The 22,387-nt window shown below is 40.9% G+C and overlaps 1 protein-coding gene across 1 annotated transcript in view; it reads left to right on the forward strand.

The window, feature by feature from the left end:
• Dner (delta/notch-like EGF repeat containing) overlaps positions 1 to 22,387 on the forward strand; it is a gene marked incomplete at its 5' end in the record, with an annotated part of 308,295 nt that overhangs the window by 172,961 nt on the left and 112,947 nt on the right. Inside the window, 1 exon segment of the mRNA XM_013519994.1 lies at positions 17,096 to 17,249. Within this exon segment, the coding sequence (XP_013375448.1) occupies positions 17,096 to 17,249 (154 nt within the window).

Raw genomic sequence — 22,387 nt, forward strand, 5'->3', positions numbered from 1 at the left:
CCTGCTCGCCCCGCCCGTCCCCTGGGCCTCCCAGCGCCTAGAAACTCAGTCTGCAGTGTCACCGGGGTCTTTGTTCTCCCGTCCTGGCCTCCGGGGAGTAGCAGATAATTTTAAAAAGCTATTATGAAGGCCTGTTCTTTGGAACTTTAAAAAAATGCTTTTGAGAAATAAAAGTGGCTCGACACCAGGATAACTTACTTTCTCATGCTGTTGGGCAGAAGGTGGTGGGCAGAGAGGGCCTACTTGGTATAGGATTCACCCTCCCTAGGGAGGTTCTTTCATTCCAAATTTCCTTGAGATACCAGCCTGGCAGGATTCATGGATTTTTTAAAAAGCCTAATTCGTATGTAATAAAGACACAATTTCCTATATAAATGCAAATATTCCTAAAATGGCAACACATTAAGGTGTTATCTGTCATTAAAACTGGAATAATGTAGCTTTGGTGGGGGTTGGTGTCAGCAGGAGCGGGAAAAGCAGATCATTGGAGAATCCAGGTGTAGCCTGAAGGTGTTGAGAACAGAGATTCGGGATTGAAGAGGTGAGAAATGACAGACTCCACACAAAATCAGAGCCTTGTGCTTGGTTTTCATTTCTTCTTGGTTCAGAAATAGGGAAGGCTGGTGGTATCTGAGCTATTCCTTACAGGCAGATGCTATGCCAGATAAACCAGACTACCCTTATAAGGAGCCCCAGGTCAAGCCCTCATTGATGACCTGAGCCACCTCGAAGTTCTTCCATAGCAAAATCCAAGTAACTCACCTTCCAGAGAAAACAGGAACTGGGGCCAGCTCATGTGATGGGTGTCTTTCCGACGTGGACCTCTAGCAATTATGATTGGAAGAAAGAATTTGAGATTGACTTCCAAGCTGAGGACTGGGGTGTGTGGCAGCCACATTACACAGAGGCCAGGCACATGAATGAGGAGTGGACTTAATCTGTTTTCCACCACCCAAGAGAGTCTATTTTGGCCCCAAACTTCCACACCTCACAGCCCTGCCGCAGAGACATTTTTATTATCCTCTTCATCCAGTGGAGATCAGAAGCTGGAGGAAATGATGCGTGGATTTCCCTTTCTCTAAATAAAGAACTTAAATCCAATTTCCTAGTCTAGGAAACATAAATTAGAAGGAAAAGAAGTTATAAGCATCACACTGGTTAAAATATGCGACGTTAACCAATAAATTTTTGAAAGGAAGTTATGAGCACTGTTAATGTTCTTACATTAGAATTTGTATGCCGATCTTCTTTTTATCTTAAAATTGGAATATTTGATTATCATAAGAAAGACACTGCTTCTTGTGAACATTATAGATTCATAAAAGCAGTTCAAAAGTGAGCAAAATTCATTTTGTTTATGAACTTATCTAATTCCTGAGTTAGATACTTTGATGAGTTTCTTCTGGAGATTATTAAAATGATTAATATCTAATTAGTCTGGAGAAACACATTTATTAGACATAACCCATCTTTTGTTCCATAATAAAATGATGAAAGCAACAAGGATTTAATGCGATAAGGTTTAATTAAGATGAATGATAGGACCTTTCCACCTTTGGTGGTGTTATTTCAATTTTTGTGGGTATAGATTCAATAAAGTAAAAGATCAATTGATTAGCCCAAGACACAATAGAATTAAATCTCTTCTAATAAAGTAAAAATATTTTTAATTGCTAAAGAAGTGTATTCAAATTCCATGATGTCAGGGGTCATGTATACATTTCAGAACTTAGGCTTTGATATCAATATTCTAGATTTAAGTGTATACTCTCATTTCTATAGGAAGGGGAAGGGATGAAAAGATAAGCATTTCCTCTCCAAAAGGAAGACTAAAAGGATCCTTTATGTCAGCTCTAGGCTATGCTTTATTGTTTTATTTACAGTGCCCTTTTCTGTATTTGATTTGATGCTTTCCACAGAAGTACATGAACTACAGTGCAATAAGAAGAGCATAGATGTGAAGACTAAGGCAAAGGAGAACCATAAATCAGATTAAAAAGTGGATGAGGTCAGGTGAAAGTTCCCGCATGATGGGAACAGGGATACACACACACACACACACACACACACACACACACGTGTGCACACTGGTTGGGGCGGTCTGTGATATTAGTATAGACTGCGCATGTGAAAGAGCCCAAAGGGAATGAGGAAAGACAGGGATAGAGGATGGATAGGAGAGCAGCCTTGTCCCTAAAGCAGTGTCACACAGGTGGAGTTCTTCCTGTCTGTCTCTCCATCTCAAGGTCTTCAGTTCCAGGTGGTGGCAAAGGTCTGGAGAACTCAGTGCTTCACTCCCCAAAGGCATCAGCTGGTGCTCAGAGTTGACTTAAGGACTGACCCAGAGTGCTTGTCAGCCAGAGAGCCGGTAGTCCCGTATCAGGCTCAGGGGCTGTGCCTAAGCGAGTCTGTGTTGGCCCAAGGATTTCCACATCCCGCTGCCCTGGGACACAGACGTTTTCATTACCCTCATCATCCAGTGGGTTATCAGAGGCCTTAGCGAGGTAAGCCCTGCCTGGTGTCCACACCTGTCACAGCACTTTGATCCTTCTCCATCTCCAAGATTTGTAAAGGGTTATGGCATTCTTCCCGGAAAACAGAGATAGGAATTTTGGTGATCTTGCCAGAGCCTGGTTTCTAATTTCCATTTACGTTCTAGTCCCTAAGTCCAGCCTGTGATTTGATTTGTCAGTTTTCATTATCTGACTCAGAAAGGAACTGGGAAAGGGGCTGGCTAGCCTGTGTCTCTGATATAATAATTGTATTAGTGGATGGCACTACAAAATCCCTTTGTTAGTGGATAAGTGTTCTTGAATATCTACTGTGTCATTGTATTTTTTAAAAGATAGCTTCATGGAGGTGTAATTCAAATACACAATGGATCCATCTGAATTCTACAACTGGTGGTTTTCAGTATGTTCACAGAGCTGTACAGTCAGAACCACAGGACGTTCTACAGCATTTTTATCATCGAAGTCAGAAAGCCCAGCTCCGTTAGTCATTGCCTCCAAGCCCCCACCTGTCTCCTCTGCCCTTGTACTCCTCAGCTCAGGTAGCTCCTTACCTACTTTCTATCACTATATTTCCCTAGTTTTGAATTTTTCCCTGAAAATAATGATATCTCCTTTCACTAACATTCCTCATCCCCTTGCCACCTTGGTTGCTGATAACCATCATTCTGTTCTGGCCTTATAAGAGATCAACCTTTTAGATACCACCTAGGGGTAAGATCCTATGGTGTTGGTCTTTCTGTCTCTGAATTATTTCACTTAAAATAATAGTCTCTGTGTCTGTCCATGTCATTGCAAACAACAGGATTCTCTTCTTTTTTCTGCCTGAATAATATTCCACTCTGTATGTATGCCACATTTTCTTTACCTGTTCATCTGTCACTAGACACTCATATTAGTTTCATGCCCTGGCTTGTGGGAATAGTGCCTCAATAAATACAAAAGTCCGTATCTCTTCAACATAGTGATCTGATTTTCTTTCGCTATACATTCAGTTATGGGATTGCTGGATCATATGGTAGTTCTATTTTTAATATTTTGAAGAACCTCCATACTGTTTTTCATAATGGCTGTACTAATTTACAGTGTTATGTTAGATCTTTCAACAGTTAAGTACAACATAAAGAATAGCATTTTTGGCCTACAGAATATCTCTTTTAATTTTCTGTTGCTATTGAAGTGAGGCCCAACAGGAAACAAGCAATAAATAATAGAAATTACTTGTCCAACGTCAGAAATGGACAAGAACCACGTATAGAATCTCAGCAGGCAATGCAAAGTGGCACTATGCTGCATTATCATCTGTTGGGCGTGTTGTTCTAATGTAGAGGGAAGGCTCTGCAATCAGACTTCTTGGGTTCAAATTTTAACTCTGCAATTTCTGAGCCAGCAGACCTGGAGCAATTAACTCACACTCTCTGTACCTCAGTTTCTTCCAACAAAGAACTGGAATAACAATAACAGATGGTGGAACTGGATCTGTGTGTAGCTGCATTTTGCAAAGCCCATAAAATAGTACCTGGCATTTATTGGATGTTCCGTAAATATCTGTGGTGAAGATGCTGGTGACCAGGATAATGACAGCGTTTGCTTTTTCTAATGTGACTATCAGCTCCCAGAGCACATGAACTGTCTCATATGGCTCTGCGTATACAGTATCAACATTTCCACGTAGGTATTGCTCAAGTGTTGTGTGCTTTCTAGGGTAATGGAGCGCATGTAGTGAGCATCAAATATTTCTGAAGAACTGAAGGGAGCATTTAAGGAAGACTGCTATGAACACAGTTGGAGGAATAACCATAGAGAGGAAGAGTATGTGCTGAATATGCCCCTGCCCTCGTTCCTGTGCTGAAGTCCTAACCCCTGGTACCTAAGGATGCGACTCTATTTGGTTAGGGTCTTTAAAGAACTGATTAAGGTGGACTGAGGTCATTTGAGTGAGCCTGCATCCCATAAGACTAGCTTACTGCAGGAGGAGGAGATTAAGACACAGACACACCTGGAGGGAAGCCCATGAGAAGCCACAGGGAAAAGCCAGTAGTCTGCAATGCAGCGAGATAGGTCTCAACATAAACCAACCTTTCTCACACGCAGAGCTCAGATTTACATCCTCCAAAATTGTGAGAAGTAAGTTTCTGATGCCCAAGCCACCAGGCTATGCTGTCTGTAATGGCACACTTAGCCAACTAATGCGGTGTTATGGTTGATATCTGGATGTCCCCCCAAAGCCTCATGCACTCATAGGTGGAGCTTTGGGAGGTGACTGGGTCCTGAAGGTGTGATATTCATTAATGAATTAGTCCTAAATGTGATGTCGAGAGATGAAGGCGAGTGGGGAGATGGGTCACTGGGGGCGTGGCCTGGAAGGGTCTGTGAATCCCCTCCCCACTTGATTCCTCTCTCTCTCCTGCCATCATGTGATGAGCTGTTTCTCCTCTGCTATGCCCCTCTGCCACACCACCCTCGCTCGGAGCCCCCGGAGTATGGACTGAGTACTCTACAAACTGTGAGCCCAAATAAACCTTTCCCCCTTTAATCTGTAGGTGTTGGGGGTTTGGTCTCAGCGACAAGAAGGTAAGAAAGACATGTGAGTAGGAAAGAAACCCAGGAGGTAGTTGTTAGCACCCTGGAGTGACATGCAGTTTCTTGGACAGTGGCAGTGAAGTTCTGTGTTCTCCATGGGACTGAAACCCAGAGCTATCAGGTAGATCCAAGAACGGAGGAATCCTTTGAAGGCTGGTCCCTTTGGCTCCCATGCAGTGCATAAACGTTATTCTCATCACCTTTTTTAGAAAGCTGTTTGAACCCTGCCCTTCCCACATAGTCACTTCATTCCTTGTATTTCTGAATAATTTAAATTCAAAGAATTTCTTTACAATGAGGTCAAATCTGCCCCCTCTGCCTCTGTGACCTTCGGCAAACTACTGAAATTCTCTGATTTGCTTCCTGATTGGTAAAATAAAAAATAGTAATTATTCTGCAAGACCTTTGGGAGGGTTAGGAGAAATAATCCTCACATAATATTTGATATCTGGTGGGGCTTTCTTCAATGGATGATGGTGTTGTACTCAGTTACCATTTTTTTTGTCTTTAGAAGAAGTTACCAGGGGTTTATCATCTTTGCTCCTGTCAGAGGTAACCTTAGGAGGAGGTTGGGGAAGATCTCTATTCTTCAGTGAATCCTCCTCATTAATAATTCATACATAAGATTTTCCATTTTCTTGAAACTTTTTTCTTTTGATAAGCAAAGGAAATGGATATAGAAAGGTAAATGGAAATTCAAAATAAGGAAAGTAAAATGCTGTGCATTTATTTGGGGGATCTGGCGCACCCTCCAAGGAAATTCAATAAAAGATGAATTTTCAGTGGCATTCTCTTTTTGTTCCCTACTCAAACTTTAATTTTGTTAATGGGTTGGAGTGTTGTAGCAAATAAATATATAGATGTTAGTGAACTGAAGATCAATTCACAATTTCTCTGATGGCATGGAAATTTTATGCCTAATTTTAATCAGCCAAGGAGGGCAGGAAATACATCAGTTGTCAGGATATGGTTGTTGGAAATTTTTTTTTTTTTTTTTTTTTTAAAGAAAGGGTCACCCTGTGCAGTTCAGGCAGGTCTTGAACTCACTAAATAGCCCAGGTTGGCCTCAAACTCGCAGTGATCCTCCTGCCTCAGCCTGTTGAGTGCTGGGATTACAGGTGTGCACCACCACATCTGGCTGGAAAATGCTTTTGAACATTTCTATTCTACAAACCCATATATCTAGTTAAATGAAGGAAGGCTTTGTAAAACTTCCTAAAAGATATTTAATTTCTCTTTCCTTGAGTAATAAAGTAAACTTCATTGTTCCTTCATAGGAAAGAACAGGGTTCATTTTTTGTTTCTATTATTTGAAATTTAACGTTTAAGCCAAAGGAGTGATGTCTTTGAATTCATGAATATCAGGCCTTGAGTTTAATGTTTAAATGGTTGTGTTTCTAAATTTGCTCTTTGTTTTTTTTTTTTTTTTTTAAATAAGCTACTGCATTTGCAATCAGTAAACTCAAATAGAAGAACAATGCTGTGTCTAAGCCTGACAGGAAAATAAAAGTATGACCCGTAAGCAACATGCATAATGAACAATAGAATAAGACGTAGCCAACAGTTGGAAATTTACAAAGTGCAATTCGTAATGAGTTCTCCTTTGGGTACCATGTTCACCAAAAGAGGCAGCAATTTGTCTGCGTGGCGGGATTCCAGGAGCTCTTGTGTGGCCTTGGTCAGAAAAAGGTATGTACAGGCAGTTTTAAATTATAAGTAGAATTCTCAGTCTCTTAAATTTTGCATGCAAGCAGTCTCTTCTGCTTCTTGAAAGATGAAGTCTGGGTGTAGTAAAAGGCTAAATTCCACCTATTCTAAGCATGCTGGTCTCATCTCCTAAACTCTTACAGTTATGGCTCAGCCTAATTAAATAGAAATATGTACAACAGTTACTATTTTGTCCCTACTCTTTCGTGTTTGTTCGCTATGTGATTTCAGACTCCATGAACCCAATCTGGCTTCCACAGCTGAAGAGTTGGACTAATGGGTTCTTGGATGAAGATGATCAGATCAAGGTCTCTGTGGTCTAGGTCTCCACACAGTCAGGTGTTTTGGGTGACGGTGCAGTACACACTAGGACCTGGCAGGTACTTTTATTACATGAGTTTGTAGAACCCACTACCGCTTTCCCTAAGGTCTGCTCAAAGCTACAAGAGCTCTCCATAACAGGGGCCTCAGAAAGCCCATCCTCCCAGAATCATCACTGACAGTTGCTCCTCGAGCTCCTGGGAAAGCTAAGTGCAGAGCCCAGAGATTTCCAATCTTGGGAAACAGATTCCGCTTCTGTTTCCCAATATTGGAAAGCTGAATGGAGAGCGAGCATAGAGAAGTCTTCTGAAACTTTACTTGTAGGCTCTGAGAGCAGGAATTCCTTTCTTCCAGCCAAGGCCTGGGTGGAATGTGCCCTGCTCATGACCCCAGCACACTGGGGAAGCTGAGAAGCAGCCAAGTCTTCCCTTGGCATGGGAATGGTGGAGCCTTCTCTGCAAGAGGACTGGGTTGTTTAGAGGGAAACATGCTGTGTGATGTGACTCGAGGTGTCCACAAGGGAAAAACATGTCAGTCCCTTAGGGCAAGCAGAGCCTTTCCTGGCACTTGGATATGAAATAAATCTCTGGAGTGGGACTTCCTATGCGGGGACTCTGCAATGTGCACGCAATGTTCTCCACAATATTCCTCCGGCAACTGCAACAGCACATTCCCCAGGGAGGAGCCGGATGCAGGACGCTCAAAGGGATTCTGTTGTTTCAGTGTTTTATTTTTCCTTTCTTGGTCCTTAGCCAGACTCTTAAAATAAAAAAAAAAAAAACACAAATATTTTTTGGAAGATTTCAAACGCATATAAAAACTCAGAGAGTAACTTGGCAAAAACTACCAGCTGTGCGTCGCCTTGCCTCAATGATTATCAACTCATTAGGCAGAGTTTTGACCTTGCAGATGTCCAGACATTTAACTAGGAATAACCCAGAGGTTGTTTTGGAATGCAGCTGGCCTGCTGTGGAAATCAGAACTGGCGTGGAGAGTCCTTTAGGGAGGAGTAGCCTGAATCATCTTCATTCTCATTTTACGAGTTTAGAGAGCCCCTCAACATAGTCCTCCTAACCCTTGTTCCAGCACTCCCATTATATGAGCACATGGTCAAGGAATGTAAAAATGGCTATGATGCTGTTCTAACCACATCCAAAGTCATCAGTGATAGGCAAGGAAGTGGGAAGTGGGAGAAGGGGACTCTGCACCTGTGGAGAATTTCCTTGCAAAGTCTAAATTCAGCTCAATTCAGGAACATCCAAATATCAACTGTGTCTGACATCTGTGGTCCTGGTTCTCCAGTTCTGGCACAGAATCACCAAAGTTTCTAAAGACTGTTCATGAGTGATTAGGTCCTTCATGTATAAGAGATATTTTGACCATCGGGAGGAATGTCTTTATTGTGACACCTTGTTTGGGTAAATGTAGCAGAAGTGTCAAGGCTATAGGAAATTAGAATCAGTGAACCAAAAGGACAGTCAATAAGGTCACACTAAGGAAGGCAACTATCTGGCAGCAAGGCAGGAGGTAGAAAAGCCATGGAGATCTGGATCAAGAACTAAAATGCGCCATTGTTGGAGGGTGTTTTAAAGTAAGGATGAAATCATCACATCACTCTACCAAATTTTAGACCATCAGGGCAATGAGGGGACAATAAGTAGTTGTGAATGGAAAAAGGTATGGAATCAGACAAATGGGTTTAAGCCTTGACCTTATCCTTGACAGCTAGGACATCTTAAATAAATTATCTCTTTATTGAGTCCATTCTTAATTCATAAAATGAAGCTAGTGATGCTCACTTGACAGATATTTTGATTAATGAGATAATTCCATGTAAGCAAGTTTTTTTTTTGTCTTTTTGAGACAGGGTTTCGCTATGCAGTTCAGGCTGGCCTTGAGCTCACTTTGTAGCTCAGGCTGGCCTCGAACTCGCAACAATCTTCCTGCCTCAGCCTCCCGAGTGCTAGGATTGCAGGCGTGCGCCACCATGCCCAGGCCCATCAGCAAGTTTTATACACAATCAACTTCAATGTGTAATTAATTGGGATTTTTATGTTTGTAACTGATGTCACCAAGTCATCAAAAAGAAGTAAATTTTCTCTATACTGTAAGGGAGAAAATAAAATAGAATTTTAAAGTCCTGATTTTTAAAGAGAGATATATAGTTGCTCAGAAAACCTACCTCTGTGGGATGATTTACTCATTAACAATTCGACTTTTTTTTTTATTTTAAAGATAAAAGAATGAACACACATTAACAAACAAACAGATGTAAACAAAACTACACAAAACAATAGAAGCAATACAGAATCTCAGACAAGGTGATAGGAAATTAACAATGGTTGTTGTATTACACATTGTTATCTTCAAATTGGTTACTCAGATAAACAAATTTAGGCATGTAAGATTGATTAAACAATTGAACATTAACTGTTCCTTTCAATAAAACCATAGAAATCAGTAGTACAACTATCTTAGCTACCCTGTGTATACATATTTTTTTCCCTTCTTTCTTTGTTTTCTCTTTTCCCTCATCCTAGTTGTTCTTTTCTTTGGAGCAATTTCTTTCCCTTTCATAATATCTAATGTACCTTTTAGATTTTATTTACTCTTTTAAGTTCTTACACTAGTGAGACAATACAGTATTTATACATGTGGGTGTGATTTATTTTGCTTATGAGTATGGTCTCTAGTTGCATCCTTTTACCTATGAAAGCTTTGAATTTATCTTTCTTTATAGCTGAGTAATATTCCATTATGTAAAAATACCACATCTTTTTTATCCATTCCTCAGTTGATGGGCATTTGGGTTGCTTCTACGATTTAGCTATTATTGAGAGGTGATAATTACAGAGAACATAACAGTAAAGGGAGGTTAGGACTAGATTTTCAAGGGTTTTGTGTGACATGCTGGGGAATTTTGCCTCATTTATTTATATGTCATATTTTATAAAATATTTAAGTAGAAAAATAGCAAAAGAACCAGAGTCAGAAAATTCTTAAATTAGATAGTAAAATCTCAAGGGGGGAGGGAAGTAGCCACATAGGTCATAGGCTCTGTTTAGTGGTTAGATTTTGAGTATATAGCCATCAAATCAAAAAGGGAAAATATATTCATATTCTTTACATTGTTCAAAAAGAGAAAATTTTAGTTCTCAAGACTATCAAAATGAGCGGCACTTGAGTGAGTGGATTTTCTTGGGTAAAGCTTCAGACAGGCTGCACACGGTGGGTGGTGTATCTTTCTCAGCAATAGCTTCGTGAAAAATGGAACCACAGGTTGAATAGGGATGTTTGTCATAGGCCTTTCAGTATTTAACTGAGAGAGTAAGGTGAAATAACAACTCAGTGATAGCAATTCTTCCTGAGGAGTAAGGGAATATGGTCCACAATCCAGGTTTCTGATGCCTAGGCTTGATTTAGGTATAAAGAAAATCCACGACTATGCAGAGGAAAGACAGAATTCTATATATGTACAATTCTTCAAAGACAAGGGCTGGGGATTTAGCTCAGTGGCATAAGTGCCTGCCTGGCAAGCGCATGGTCCTGAGTTTGATCCCTGGTACTGGGAAAAAAAAAAACTTTGCTAACAAAGACAGTAGTCCTCTCAACTAGATGCTGATTGACATAAAAGTCAGTTTACATTCTATCATCATTCTCTATCTCTTCATATTGAGTTATTTTGCTTTATAGGATTTACCACTTCTTTTTTTTTAATTTTAAAGAGTAAAAGAAGGATAACATAATAATGGGGGGCTTACCAAATTACAGACAAAGTGGTAGGAAATTATCAATGGTTATTGTTTTACATATTGTTATCTACAAGGTAGTTTCTCAGGAAAACAAATAGACAAATAATAGTGAGTTAGAGACAAAAGAGGTAGGAGATTATCAATAGTTGTTGTACTATACTTTGGTATCTTCAAAGTGGCTTCTAAAGAAAATAAATAGAGCTATACATGAGTGACCTATTGAATAATCATTAACTTTTCTCAATGGTTGTTGTAGGAAACACATAATAATACACATACATCCATTTACGAAATAGGATAGGAACAATACAAACATTACAGCGTTATATATAGATTAGTAGGAAAATATCAATGGCTGCTGTACTACATGGTGGTGTCTTCAAAGTGGTTTCTCAGGAAGACAGAGATACGCAAGAAGGATCTAACAAGTAGTTACAGCCTAAGGGTTGTCAAAAATAGCATATTACCTCCTCACCAGTGACTCCTGTCGCTGAGGTGTGACGGCTGGAAGGAAGGCCAGGATTGAAAAGAAGGACCGAGAGACTTGCACCTGTGTCTAGCAACAGGCTGTTTTCTTGTTCCTCCATGGTCATGATTACCCAGGGCTCCTCCATGGAGATGACGGTCTGGCCAGAGGAAGAAGGCAGAGTATGCCCCGGGCCCTCTCATTCCTGTTGGACTAACTGGTAGGATGGGTCTGAGCTCTGGGGCCTCCGCTTCAGAGGGCAGACCAATCTCCAGTGGTCACCTTTGCATCCAGGACATGGCCCATGGGGCCTCTTAGGGCAGTTCCTCTTGAGGTGGCCTGGCTTTTAACAGTGGTAGCAGATGAATGCAGTCATCGAGTTCTTCTTGGGGCCCTGGGAATCAGACTTGGGATCTGTTTCTCGTAGTGCTGCAGCAAAAGCAGCTGCTTTTTCTCAGTCTCTTTGTTTTCTCACCTTGGGCTCCTCCTCATCATGGCTACAGAATACTGAGGAGGCAATTCTTACTAACGTCTCAAGTGAGCCATCTGGGGTGAAAGCCATTTTTTGTAGCATTTTTTTTCCAGCCTCCCATCACATTGGGACCCCACAACCAGCTAGTGTCCTCTCCCCAACTGTCAGCACAGGCAGGTGTAATCTTGCTGCAGACCTCTCCAGAGCTCCACCATAGCCTGTACTGTCAGGGGAAGAATGGCTTCCAGGGGTTCTCCCCAGGTATTGTGCAAGGTCCTCCTGTTTTACGGCTTCCAAGCGTCTCTGATGACCCCAGTCCATAGGACCTCTGACTCCTCGGGCTTAGTCTGCATTCTCATGTTCTCCAAGTCCTTGTTCAGCAGCTGCTCCTCCGCTGACTCTGGACCTTTTTGGTTCTCAATGGCAGGAGCTAGAGTGACCCGTTGTATGGCATGTATTCCCAGGGGTTTCTCCATGTTTGAATGATTCACACATATCCATGGGAGGGCATCTGCAGTCAGTGCATGGTGGGCCAATTGTGTCATTGTTTCTGTGTGTCATGATAGTTCTCAACTGAGTGGCAGTGGCTGGCCTGAGGGCCGGTGCACAACAGCGCTCGCCACCACGTGGCTCCCAGTACACCGGGGGCCCTCCTTCTGGGCGCCTACGAGGCAGGGAGCGAGCCGGCCCGAAGGCTGGCACTCCCCTTCCATGGCTCCCCTTGCGCTGGGGGCCCTCCTTCCTAGGATTTACCACTTCATGATAGGATATATTTGCTGTCCCTCCAGGATGTCATCTTATATAGAAGGCATCCGTATCTTTAAATATAGCATAAGCACCACAGCAAAAGACAGTGTGTCCTTCACCACCTCTCTAGGATCCATGGTTTTGCTTCACACATGGCAGCATACAAAATGTGTGTGCTGAATGAATGGGATTAAAGGATAAATCTTGGACAATATCCAGTTCTGGTTAAACAATCTGGTAATAGCCAGTTAGTCTATAGTGTGAGCTAATGATATCTTTCCTACTTGGAAAATTACCCCAGATGATAGGATTGACATCATAATATGAGAACTAGAGAACTAAACTTTCCTGAATAAGTGGCCACCTAGCTTTTGCTCTGAGATGCCTATGGGATCATTTACTGTCAGGATTGGGATGTTATCAGAATAAAATAAACTATAGCAATGAAACAAGATAAGGTAACACAAAGCAATATTAATGTGTACAATGCATTTTTGAGTCTCTTTTGACACTTGACCTATCTTTTCCCAAGTTTTCTACAAAGCCAGAGTCCTTACAGTAACTTGTAAGGCCCTGCACCAGGGTTTCTTAACTTCAGCATGATCAACATTCAGGCCTGGATCATTTCTTGCTGCGGGGTCTATCTTGTGCATTATAGGATGTTTAGCGGCCTCCTTGAACTCTGTCCATTAGATGTCAGTGGCAGGTGCCCCACTGTGATAAGCAGAAATATCTCCCGACCTTGCTGATTGTGCTCTGTGGGGCAAATTGGTCCCCAGTTGAGAATCACTGCCCCTCCCCTGGGGCCTCATGTCTGGTTATTTGTCTTTGTTCATGTCCCACTACTCTTTATCATTTGCTCTGTTTTAAGCACACTGACCTCTACTTTTTCCTGAATGAGTTAGACACACACACTCCCCTTGAGGTCTCTGCATTGGCCATTCCATTCCCCGAAATATCTTCCCTTAGAAGGCATCACATGCACACTCCCTTCTCTTATCAACTCTATGCCCAATTTGCACCATATCAAGGCATCCCATTTAAAATTTTGCCCATTGCACTTTAATTCCCTGTCTTTGTTGCTCATGGAATTTATTACCTAGTATACTATGCCATTTACTTGTTTGTTTTGTTTATTGTCGTTCATATAATCTCCATGGGAGTCATGTTCACTTTTATGACCCTGGAATAAGTGCTGAATAAATATTTGTGGCGTAGGTAAACAAATGAGTGTTTCTATGAACGACATTTTTCAACTGAAAGTTTTTAAGTAAGCTTCCTACCTCCGCCAGAGAAAATTTCATTAATGTAAAAATGGAATATTTGACTTCAAGCTGCTGTGGAAAATTGCGATTGTGTATTGGGTTTCAAAATTAATCTCTGAAGGTCACTTTTAATTTTACTTGAAAAATATTTTTGCATGTACATACGCAGTCCTTTTACAGGGAAGTGTCTTCTGTAATTTAGTTAAGCTACTAATTTTAAATAAGTTTATTTTGTTCTTTATAGTGTCCTTTATAGTTTATTTTTGTCTCAGGAGTTAATTGGACATTGATTAGCAATACCATAGGCAGTTGATTACATTTCTCAAGGAAAGTTAGCAGTTTACAACTTTCGTGATCAAACACAGTTTTCCACAAAAATGTACACCGACAAACATAGTTTCCTCTTATAAACATTCACATTCCTTGAAAAGGTAGTTGTCCTGAAACTATCAAACACACCCTTTTAATATTATAGAAAAGCGTTTTGAACTTAGAGAAGAATCCTACTTTATGGATGAAAAGATAGAGAACACACAAAGATTTAACTCATACTTTATGGTCATGCATATGTAAATACGTATTAATCTTCTTTCTCACTCATCACTTGAAGTCTAAGAGTTGATTTGTGTTTTGCCTTGTCAAAAGTAATTGTTTTAATAGTTTCTTAAAGCTTTTTCCAAAGTCTCTGCTTAAAATAAAGCAAAACAAAATGTGTGGCTTCTGTTTTAGCTTTCAATTCAATAAAAGCTAACCAGACAATATTTGATTTGGGGATTTTAATAATTTATTTCCACAAGCAGCATATTTTCCATGGCACTCCCAAGATGAATGATATACAAGATGTATCCCTCAAATAAGCAAGGAAATTTATCTGCAGCCTGGAATGTCTGGCTACAAATCATAAATTGTAGAAGACAGCTGCCAAAACCAATGATACAGAGTAATTCATCACGACACAGAGGCCCACTCTGGAATTATGTGCACTGGGGTGCACACCGTTTACATTTCGAAGGCAGCCACAAATCTTTGGATGCACAAAAGGGTTCAAGACAATTTCTGCAATCAAACATGTACTCTGTTGTGTCTTTGAACAAGGACAAGATTTTTCTGAGAAGACAGTTCTAGAAAAAGGAGTTTCCTGTCTCAAAGAGACATTTCTAACAGACCTTGGTTAGCCTCATCCAGCTTCCAGCTACCAAGTCAAAGCAAATGCACAAGAAAGATACATCTCACATTAGGAGAAATCAGATGAGCCATCCACTTATTGCTAGAATGCAGGAGGAATTTCCATTTGCTACAAAAATGGAGAGATGATAGAAATGAAAGGGAAAGATTGCAGTTCTAACACAAGAAGCAAAAGATATTCCTTATATTCCATTCATTCAGTCATTCTAGTTTCTAAGACATAATTGAAGACTGTGTTTTAAACTAAGGGAGACTTGATTATACAAATTATAAGGACTCAGTCATTTTTCCTCGACAACATATTCAGTCCACAAAAGCAATGAAACCAACAGCAAATACCTGTACAAAATGTGGATGTTTGGTCAAGATAAATGTCGTGTTCTATTGTTTGGCTTCTTGGTTGGTTGTCTCAGGTCCAGATTGGTCAACTGTTCATTCATTCATTCATTCATTCAGTCAGTCACTTGTAAGAGGCATCCTTTTACTATATAAAGCATGATCTTATGTGCAGATTCTATCCAGGCTTTGTACAGGTATTTGCTGTTGGTTTCATTGCTTTTCTTAGATGTGAGTCTGTTGGAGAGAGGGATGAATATAAAAGGCAACTGGCATTTGATAAAATTCAGCAGTCATTGTAGAATTCTACTTAGTGGTAAGTTTTACAAATATCCCTTCATGATCAAAGTCATCCTGTGATAGCTGCCAATAACTGTGAGGGATGGAGACAAGAAGGCAGTGTTGCCACTCTCTGCAGTTAGCAGTCCTCCCCTCACCTTTTTGTGTTACCTAGAACCCCTCAGGACCAACTAAAAATTCTAAGCGCTAATGAAATGTCAGTGTCATGACTGGGAACAAAACCCTAGCTTATTTGTGGGCAAGGATCACTAGCAACCATGATGGGTATTATAAGAATGACACAAACAAATATCACTAGCTACAAAGAAATCTAACATGTGCAGGAATACATTTATCAAGAAATGTAACAGAACTGTGAAACTTGATTGAGGGACAAAGCATATGAACAAAGACTGGGATAACCCTTTCCTCATTCAGCTGTGCTGATGGATGCTGGGTTGAGACACCTGAGGGAGAGGCGGGAGTCTGTCTCTGAGGTTAGGGGCGGAGGGCTGGGCCGAGAAGAGGCAGGGAGCGGAGGACGGTGCCTGGGAATAGTAGAGATTGAACCGCAGCTGGTGTGCAGGGCTTGGGGAGGGAGCTGAGGAAGGTGCTTTTGTTTGTTTTAGACAGTTTAAGTAGCAGGTTTGCTAAGGTCCTTTTCTTCTGCCTCTCTTCCTTTCTTTCTCATGGAAATCTCCTGTAATGATCCACATCACTTCATGAGGAGTGAGTCTTGTGGTTTTTTTCAGACATGTCACTTTCCTCAGGTTGGCATTAGGAAGAGAGTGGGAAGGTCTGATTGTATTTGTACTTTTATGACTGTCTTAGAAATAAAGCCTCAAATCCAATTCTGGTGGATTTACTAAGATAATGGTGTTTTACTAAGATAATGTTGCTATAATAAATGAAGCAGAATGGTTACTTGAATTGTACTTTTTATTTTCCCATGCACTGAGGGACCCATATAACCGCATGTTGAATCCGATTTGTAGTGACTTGGTATATCCTTTCGGTGCTCTGGAAGCATGATCCGAGTAGGTGCTTGGTGACTTTTTTGCAAGTGGTATCTGTGCTGAGGATTTTGGTTGGTTGGGGTGACATCTAATTTAATGGCTGTAGCACAATGTATCTACTCCAGCAAAATTGCCATTTCCATGTCAGGTCAGCAAAGCTTCACCTTTAGCTTAAAACAAGTTATTCTTTCCATTTCTATTTTAAGAAGTTTGAAAACGATTGGGGTAAGTATGAATAGAGAACTATAAAACTAAATGCCCGAGATTAAACTGCAAAGAAACACACACTGTTTCTCCTAAAGGTATGATTTTAACCAGATTATGACATAAGTGAAATAAGTACTCAGTATTGGTACCTTTATAGAAAAGATGTGGTACTTTTAAATCTTAAGTTTCTCAAACAAAGTGTGCATGTTAGGAGATCCAGGTAACAAGCCCTGTATTTTTGTGTTCCAGGCAACTTTTTCCTGCACCTGTGAGGACCAGTACATTGGTACTTTCTGTGAAGAATTCGATGCCTGCCACAAGAAACCGTGCAAGAACGAGGCAAGCTGTATTGATGCAAATGAAAAGCAGGAGGGGAGCAATTTCACTTGCCTTTGCCTTCCTGGTATGTTTTATGTAGTGAATACTGTCTATTTCTCCGTACAGTGTATGCTTCTTAATTAAGGATGCATACACAGTACTTCATCCATCTGTGACAGGTGACCGCAAGATCTCACTTGATTCCATCAGTCTGTATATAATCAGGGAAGGGAAGAAGGAAGGTCACAGGGGAATGATCGTGTCCTCTGGTTTGCTTTCTGATGTTAGGATGCTTCCATTTTAGCATTACACCAGTTTTGTTTTGGGGAAATAATATTCTTGGTCAAATAGAGGCCTAGATGTTTCAAAAACAATTCCACAAGTATGTACCGGGTGTGGGCTGGCACTGAGTTGGGTGATTATGTCAAGTAATTTAAGAAAAATCTAGGATCAAACACCCAAGTTATATAAAGCCACCTAATCCTTCTGTTTATGTTAATTTCTCCTTGTTATTGTATGTTCATTAGCCCGAGTTCCTGGTTCCCTGTTCTCCACAGTGGGGCACGGCAATAGCATTCTGAGATTTGTATGTGGTATTCTTGGATCTTATATGAGACTTTGAAGTCCTCCGAGCATATCGAATGGCTCCAAAGAGACAGCAGTGGCTCATGTGCCTGCCCACAGACTTTCAGGGTTTGGCAATCATCTTGATTGACTTACTGCTCGGCCATGTTGATTAGAAACCCTTTAGGAGCAAGAAGGCTGTTTTACCAGTGAACGTTTTAATATGGCTTTTTTTTTTTGGTGCACCTTTAAAGTAGACAAGTTGCTCCTATTTCATTTTCAAATAATGTGCAAAACTCACATCAGCCTTCCTCTTTCCATCTCATCCTGCTGCCAACTTCTGCTTCTGGGTGTGGATTCAGGATGAAGCAGAAGCTGAGGATGCAGAAAGAGATGGAATGAAGTGGGAGACGTGGAGATCAGCTATTCATTGTGAGCAGTAAGACCTAATAATGTAAAGTTTATAAACTAAAAGATGAGACTACTTCACTCCTTTATGCCCATCCAAATTTAATAAAATGATAGTGATGGGCTAATAGCTTGCTATATTATTTTCAGACCTGTGTGTGAGTGTGCATGTGTGTGTGTGCGTGTGTGTGTATGAATACAGGTGCATCTCTCTTACAAGCATGAAGTATTTTTCAACATGTTTTACAAAGTGATGATCATATACATATTTTCTGTAGCTTGCTTTTTTTTTTTTCTGTAGCTTGCTTTTTAAATGTTATTTGCTGATAGATCACAGACGTCCTTTCACGTCAGTTACCTGTGGACCAACTTCGTTCATTTGGGCAGTATATGGTTGTCTTTTACATTTGTGTCTTCTATAATTGTGTATGCAGACCCACCATGGATCTGACTACCTACTTGGAATCTCCATTTAGATGTCCCAGCCTACCTTAAACTCAGTTGTCCCCAAACTGGACAAATTGTGTCTCCAAGCTCACCAGCTCATCTTCCAGATATTTACAAGTCATCCTAGATGTTCTCCAGCTACTTCCTACTTCCATTACTCTCTATTACATCACCTAAAGACCTATCAGGGCCAACACCTCTGCTGCTGCCCCTGGGCTGGCTGTCTTTGTCCTCTGCCTGTGCTTTTGAGTAGCCTCCACAGTTTCTCCATCCACTCTTGACCTTGCACACACTGGAACCAAAGTGATCATGCTGAAGTGAGCACTGGGTCCCTACATGCATGCCCTTGTTCACTTCCCCAAAATATCTAATGTATTTGCTTTCTTGTTTAAGCTCCTTTTCTCATTGTTCTTTGGACAAAGACCAAAATATATGTTTTTATTTTCCTTTGAGGTATCTCTCTCACCTGTTCCAGCTCATGTCATTGTCTTCCTTGCTCTGAGTTCCAGCCACCCTGGCCTTTACCTTGTGTCTCCATTACTTTTCTCATTGCTGAGACAAAATACCCAATACTGAAAGTTAAAGGAGGAATGGTTTATTTAGCTCACAGTTCGTAGAGATTTCAGTCCATCATTGGCTGACCCCAAGGCAGGGTGGCACAGCAGGCAGGCATCACAGAGGAGAAACAGTTCATGGCAGGTAGAAGGTAGCAAATCAAGCAAGGGAGGAACACAGCTCTTTCTATTCGTTATATCTTATCCAGGATACTTAGAGTGGGTAGCGCTCATGCCCTTAATCCTAGTGCCCTTGAGACTAGCATTATACCATGAATCAATCCCCATTACACACTCTAGGTCCAGCCACCTCTGAAAAAGCTCTATCTATAAGTGCATGAGGCTTTAGGGGGACATCTAGACATAAACCAGAATATTCTACCCCTGGCCCCTCAAATACTCATGCATATCCTTTTATGAAAAAGGCAATTAGTCCATCTCTAAGAGTTACCAAAGTCCTAACATTTTCAGTATTACTAAAAATCCAAGTCCAAAGTCTCCTCTGAGATTTAAGGCAAACTCTTAATTGCCAGTTCCTGTAAAAATGCAAAGAAAGTTAAACACTTTCAACATTCAGTGGCACAAGAAAGACATTTCCATTCCAAAAGTCACAGTCAGGGGTATAGCAAAGAATGGGAACAAAGCAAGACCAAAGTCTGGCAGGGAAAACATTAAATCCCACATTTCCACTTCCAGCATGCCCAGCAATCTGTGGCAAATAGTGAACTCCAAAGGGCTTCAGTGCCTCCGCCCCTATGGCACTTCTGGTGGTTGTAGCTTCCATGGCTTCTCTCTTGGGCCTACTTTGTTACCTCCTTGCAGTTTTCCTCAGATGATCCACATTCTTGACTTCTTCAAACTTCTAGGGTCTCTACTGCACCTTAGCTTCACATTCATAGCGTCACACACTGCCCTCTCAGGAGCACAGTGCCTGGCCTCCCAGGCCTTCTGAAATCTGAGTGGAAGCCTTCCTGACCTCAACTCTTATATTCTGCATACACCTAAAACTAACATCACATGGATGATGCCAAGGTCTGCTGCCAGCTGGAGTAGTAGCCAGGCTTTCTTCTTTTTTGGCTATAGGAGTCTATGGAGCAAATTCTGAGGAACAACCTATCTACCTAGGCCACCACCATTCTGGAATATGGCATTCTGGGGCTCTCTTCTCAAAGTAAAGTCTTCCACTTTCACAACCCTAAGGCTGAAAAGGCTGGAGTCCTGCTGATTCCTGCGTTGTCCTCAGGCCATCTTTTCTGTTGTCTTCTGAAATTCTTGGCTTTTTCTTGCTAGTCTTTTCAGTGACCATTTTCTACTCTGTTCCATCTTTGCAGGTCACAACTTTACTGGAATTTCCTTTCTGGCTAAACTCACAACTTTTTAAGTCATTCTGCTGAGCTATTTGCTTCCGATTCTCAACATAAAGCTGGCTAAAAGCCCCCAACAGTCACCATGCCACCACCTCAACATTGGACTGTCTTGAAATTTCTTCTGCCATATTATTCTGCCACCCTTAATCTCAGTCTCAGGCAAAGTCTCTGGACATGAGCAAAATGCAGACAAACTTTCTGCCAAGCCATAAGACACATCATCTGGGTCCAACAGCCAATGCAATCCTCAGCAGAAACCTCTTGAGCCCAGTCTTTATCAGCAGCATTTATATCAGTATTCTAGTCTTCTGAGCTCTGATCAAAATCTCCCATACAGTACAGCTGAAGGCATTTCAGCTCTACTTTTCAGCAGGTATCTCCAAAACTTTCCAAACTCTTCCCCTTCCTACAAGTCAGCTTTTGAGCCACATGGCCAGATAATGTCACAGAAACAACACCCCTTCTCTGATACTACATTCTGCCTTAGTTACTTTTCTTGTTGCTGAGAAAAAATACCCAACACTCAAAGTTAAAAGGAAAAGGTTTACAGTTTGCAAGGCTATAGTTTGTAGAGGTTTCAGTCCGTAATTGACTGGCTCCAAGACAGGGTGGCATGGGAGACAGGCATTGCAGAGGAGAAACAGTTCATGGCAGGCAGAAAGTAGCAAAGTAAACAAGGTGTGATGATACCTGTTTCTATCTCTTATATCTTATCTAGTTTACTTAGGATTGGTAGCACTCACACCCTTAATCCTAATGCCTTTGAATTTAGCATCACGCCATGAGTCAATCTAAGCATCACTCTAGGTCCAGCCACCTCTGAAAAAGCCCTATCTATGACTGCATGAGGTTTTGGGGGAAGATCTAGCCACAAGCCATAATGCCTCCCAGTAGCTTGAGCTTCCCCCATCACAGGGCCACCCTCTCTTATGTGTGCCTGGTTAGCTAACTGCAGATCTGTGTCAGACCTTTGTTACATGTCCTCGTTTCTCAGGAAGTCTGGCTAAATGTTTGAAGATAAACATCTCTGTTTTTCTCTTTTATAGCTCTGTGTTCTTTTTCTGCACAGCTCTTATCAGTTTTCAGTACACGTTTACATGTGTGATTCTTTCATTACTGCCTGTCTTTTCTGCCAGAGTTAAGCCTCAGCATCAGTATTGTTCATCTTCATATCCCACTGCATCTGACAAACTGTGGATACCCAGTCAGTGTGTGGATAAGGTAAATTACTGAAAGCCTATAAATGTAGGCTGATGTTTTAAACCATTCCTCTCTTGATGGATCTTTAAGATGTTTGTAATTTCTCACTTTTAACTAGTGCTAGAACAAATAAAGACTCTTTCGTTGATATGGGTTGACCATTGCTAATTCAAAAACCCCAAATCAGAAATACTCCAAAATGCAAAATGTTTTAAAGTGCCATGTAACTGCAGTTTAGATATTGAAGTTTTGGATTAAGGATGTCCAACCAATAATGTCTATGCAAATATTCCCAAATCTGAATAGCACTATTATCTAAAATACTTTTAGTCCCAAGCATTTGGATAAAGGATAGACAACCTGTAGTCTCATTTAAAGCTAGTAATTGGAGGTTTGCACTATTTGCATGGAAATGAGTTTGGTTTGATATTTTAGTCAAGTCTGTTTTCAAAGAGAATTTCTCTGCTAAAAACATAATCTGACATACACAGAATTAGAATGACATTAATTCTTGGTTTCTGAATAAGGAGTAGGTTTGGGGAATTGAAATTATATGAGTTATTTTAGCTTAGAAATCTTTCATCTTGTCCATGCATGGCCTGTTTGGTATAGTTAGTAAATATCAGTCAACCACACCTAAACAGAAGTTATATCTTGTCTGTCATCACATTGTCATGAGACCA

Source organism: Chinchilla lanigera, unplaced genomic scaffold, assembly GCF_000276665.1.
Source record: "Chinchilla lanigera isolate Chin_1 unplaced genomic scaffold, ChiLan1.0 scaffold00052, whole genome shotgun sequence".
Lineage (NCBI taxonomy): Eukaryota > Metazoa > Chordata > Mammalia > Rodentia > Chinchillidae > Chinchilla > Chinchilla lanigera.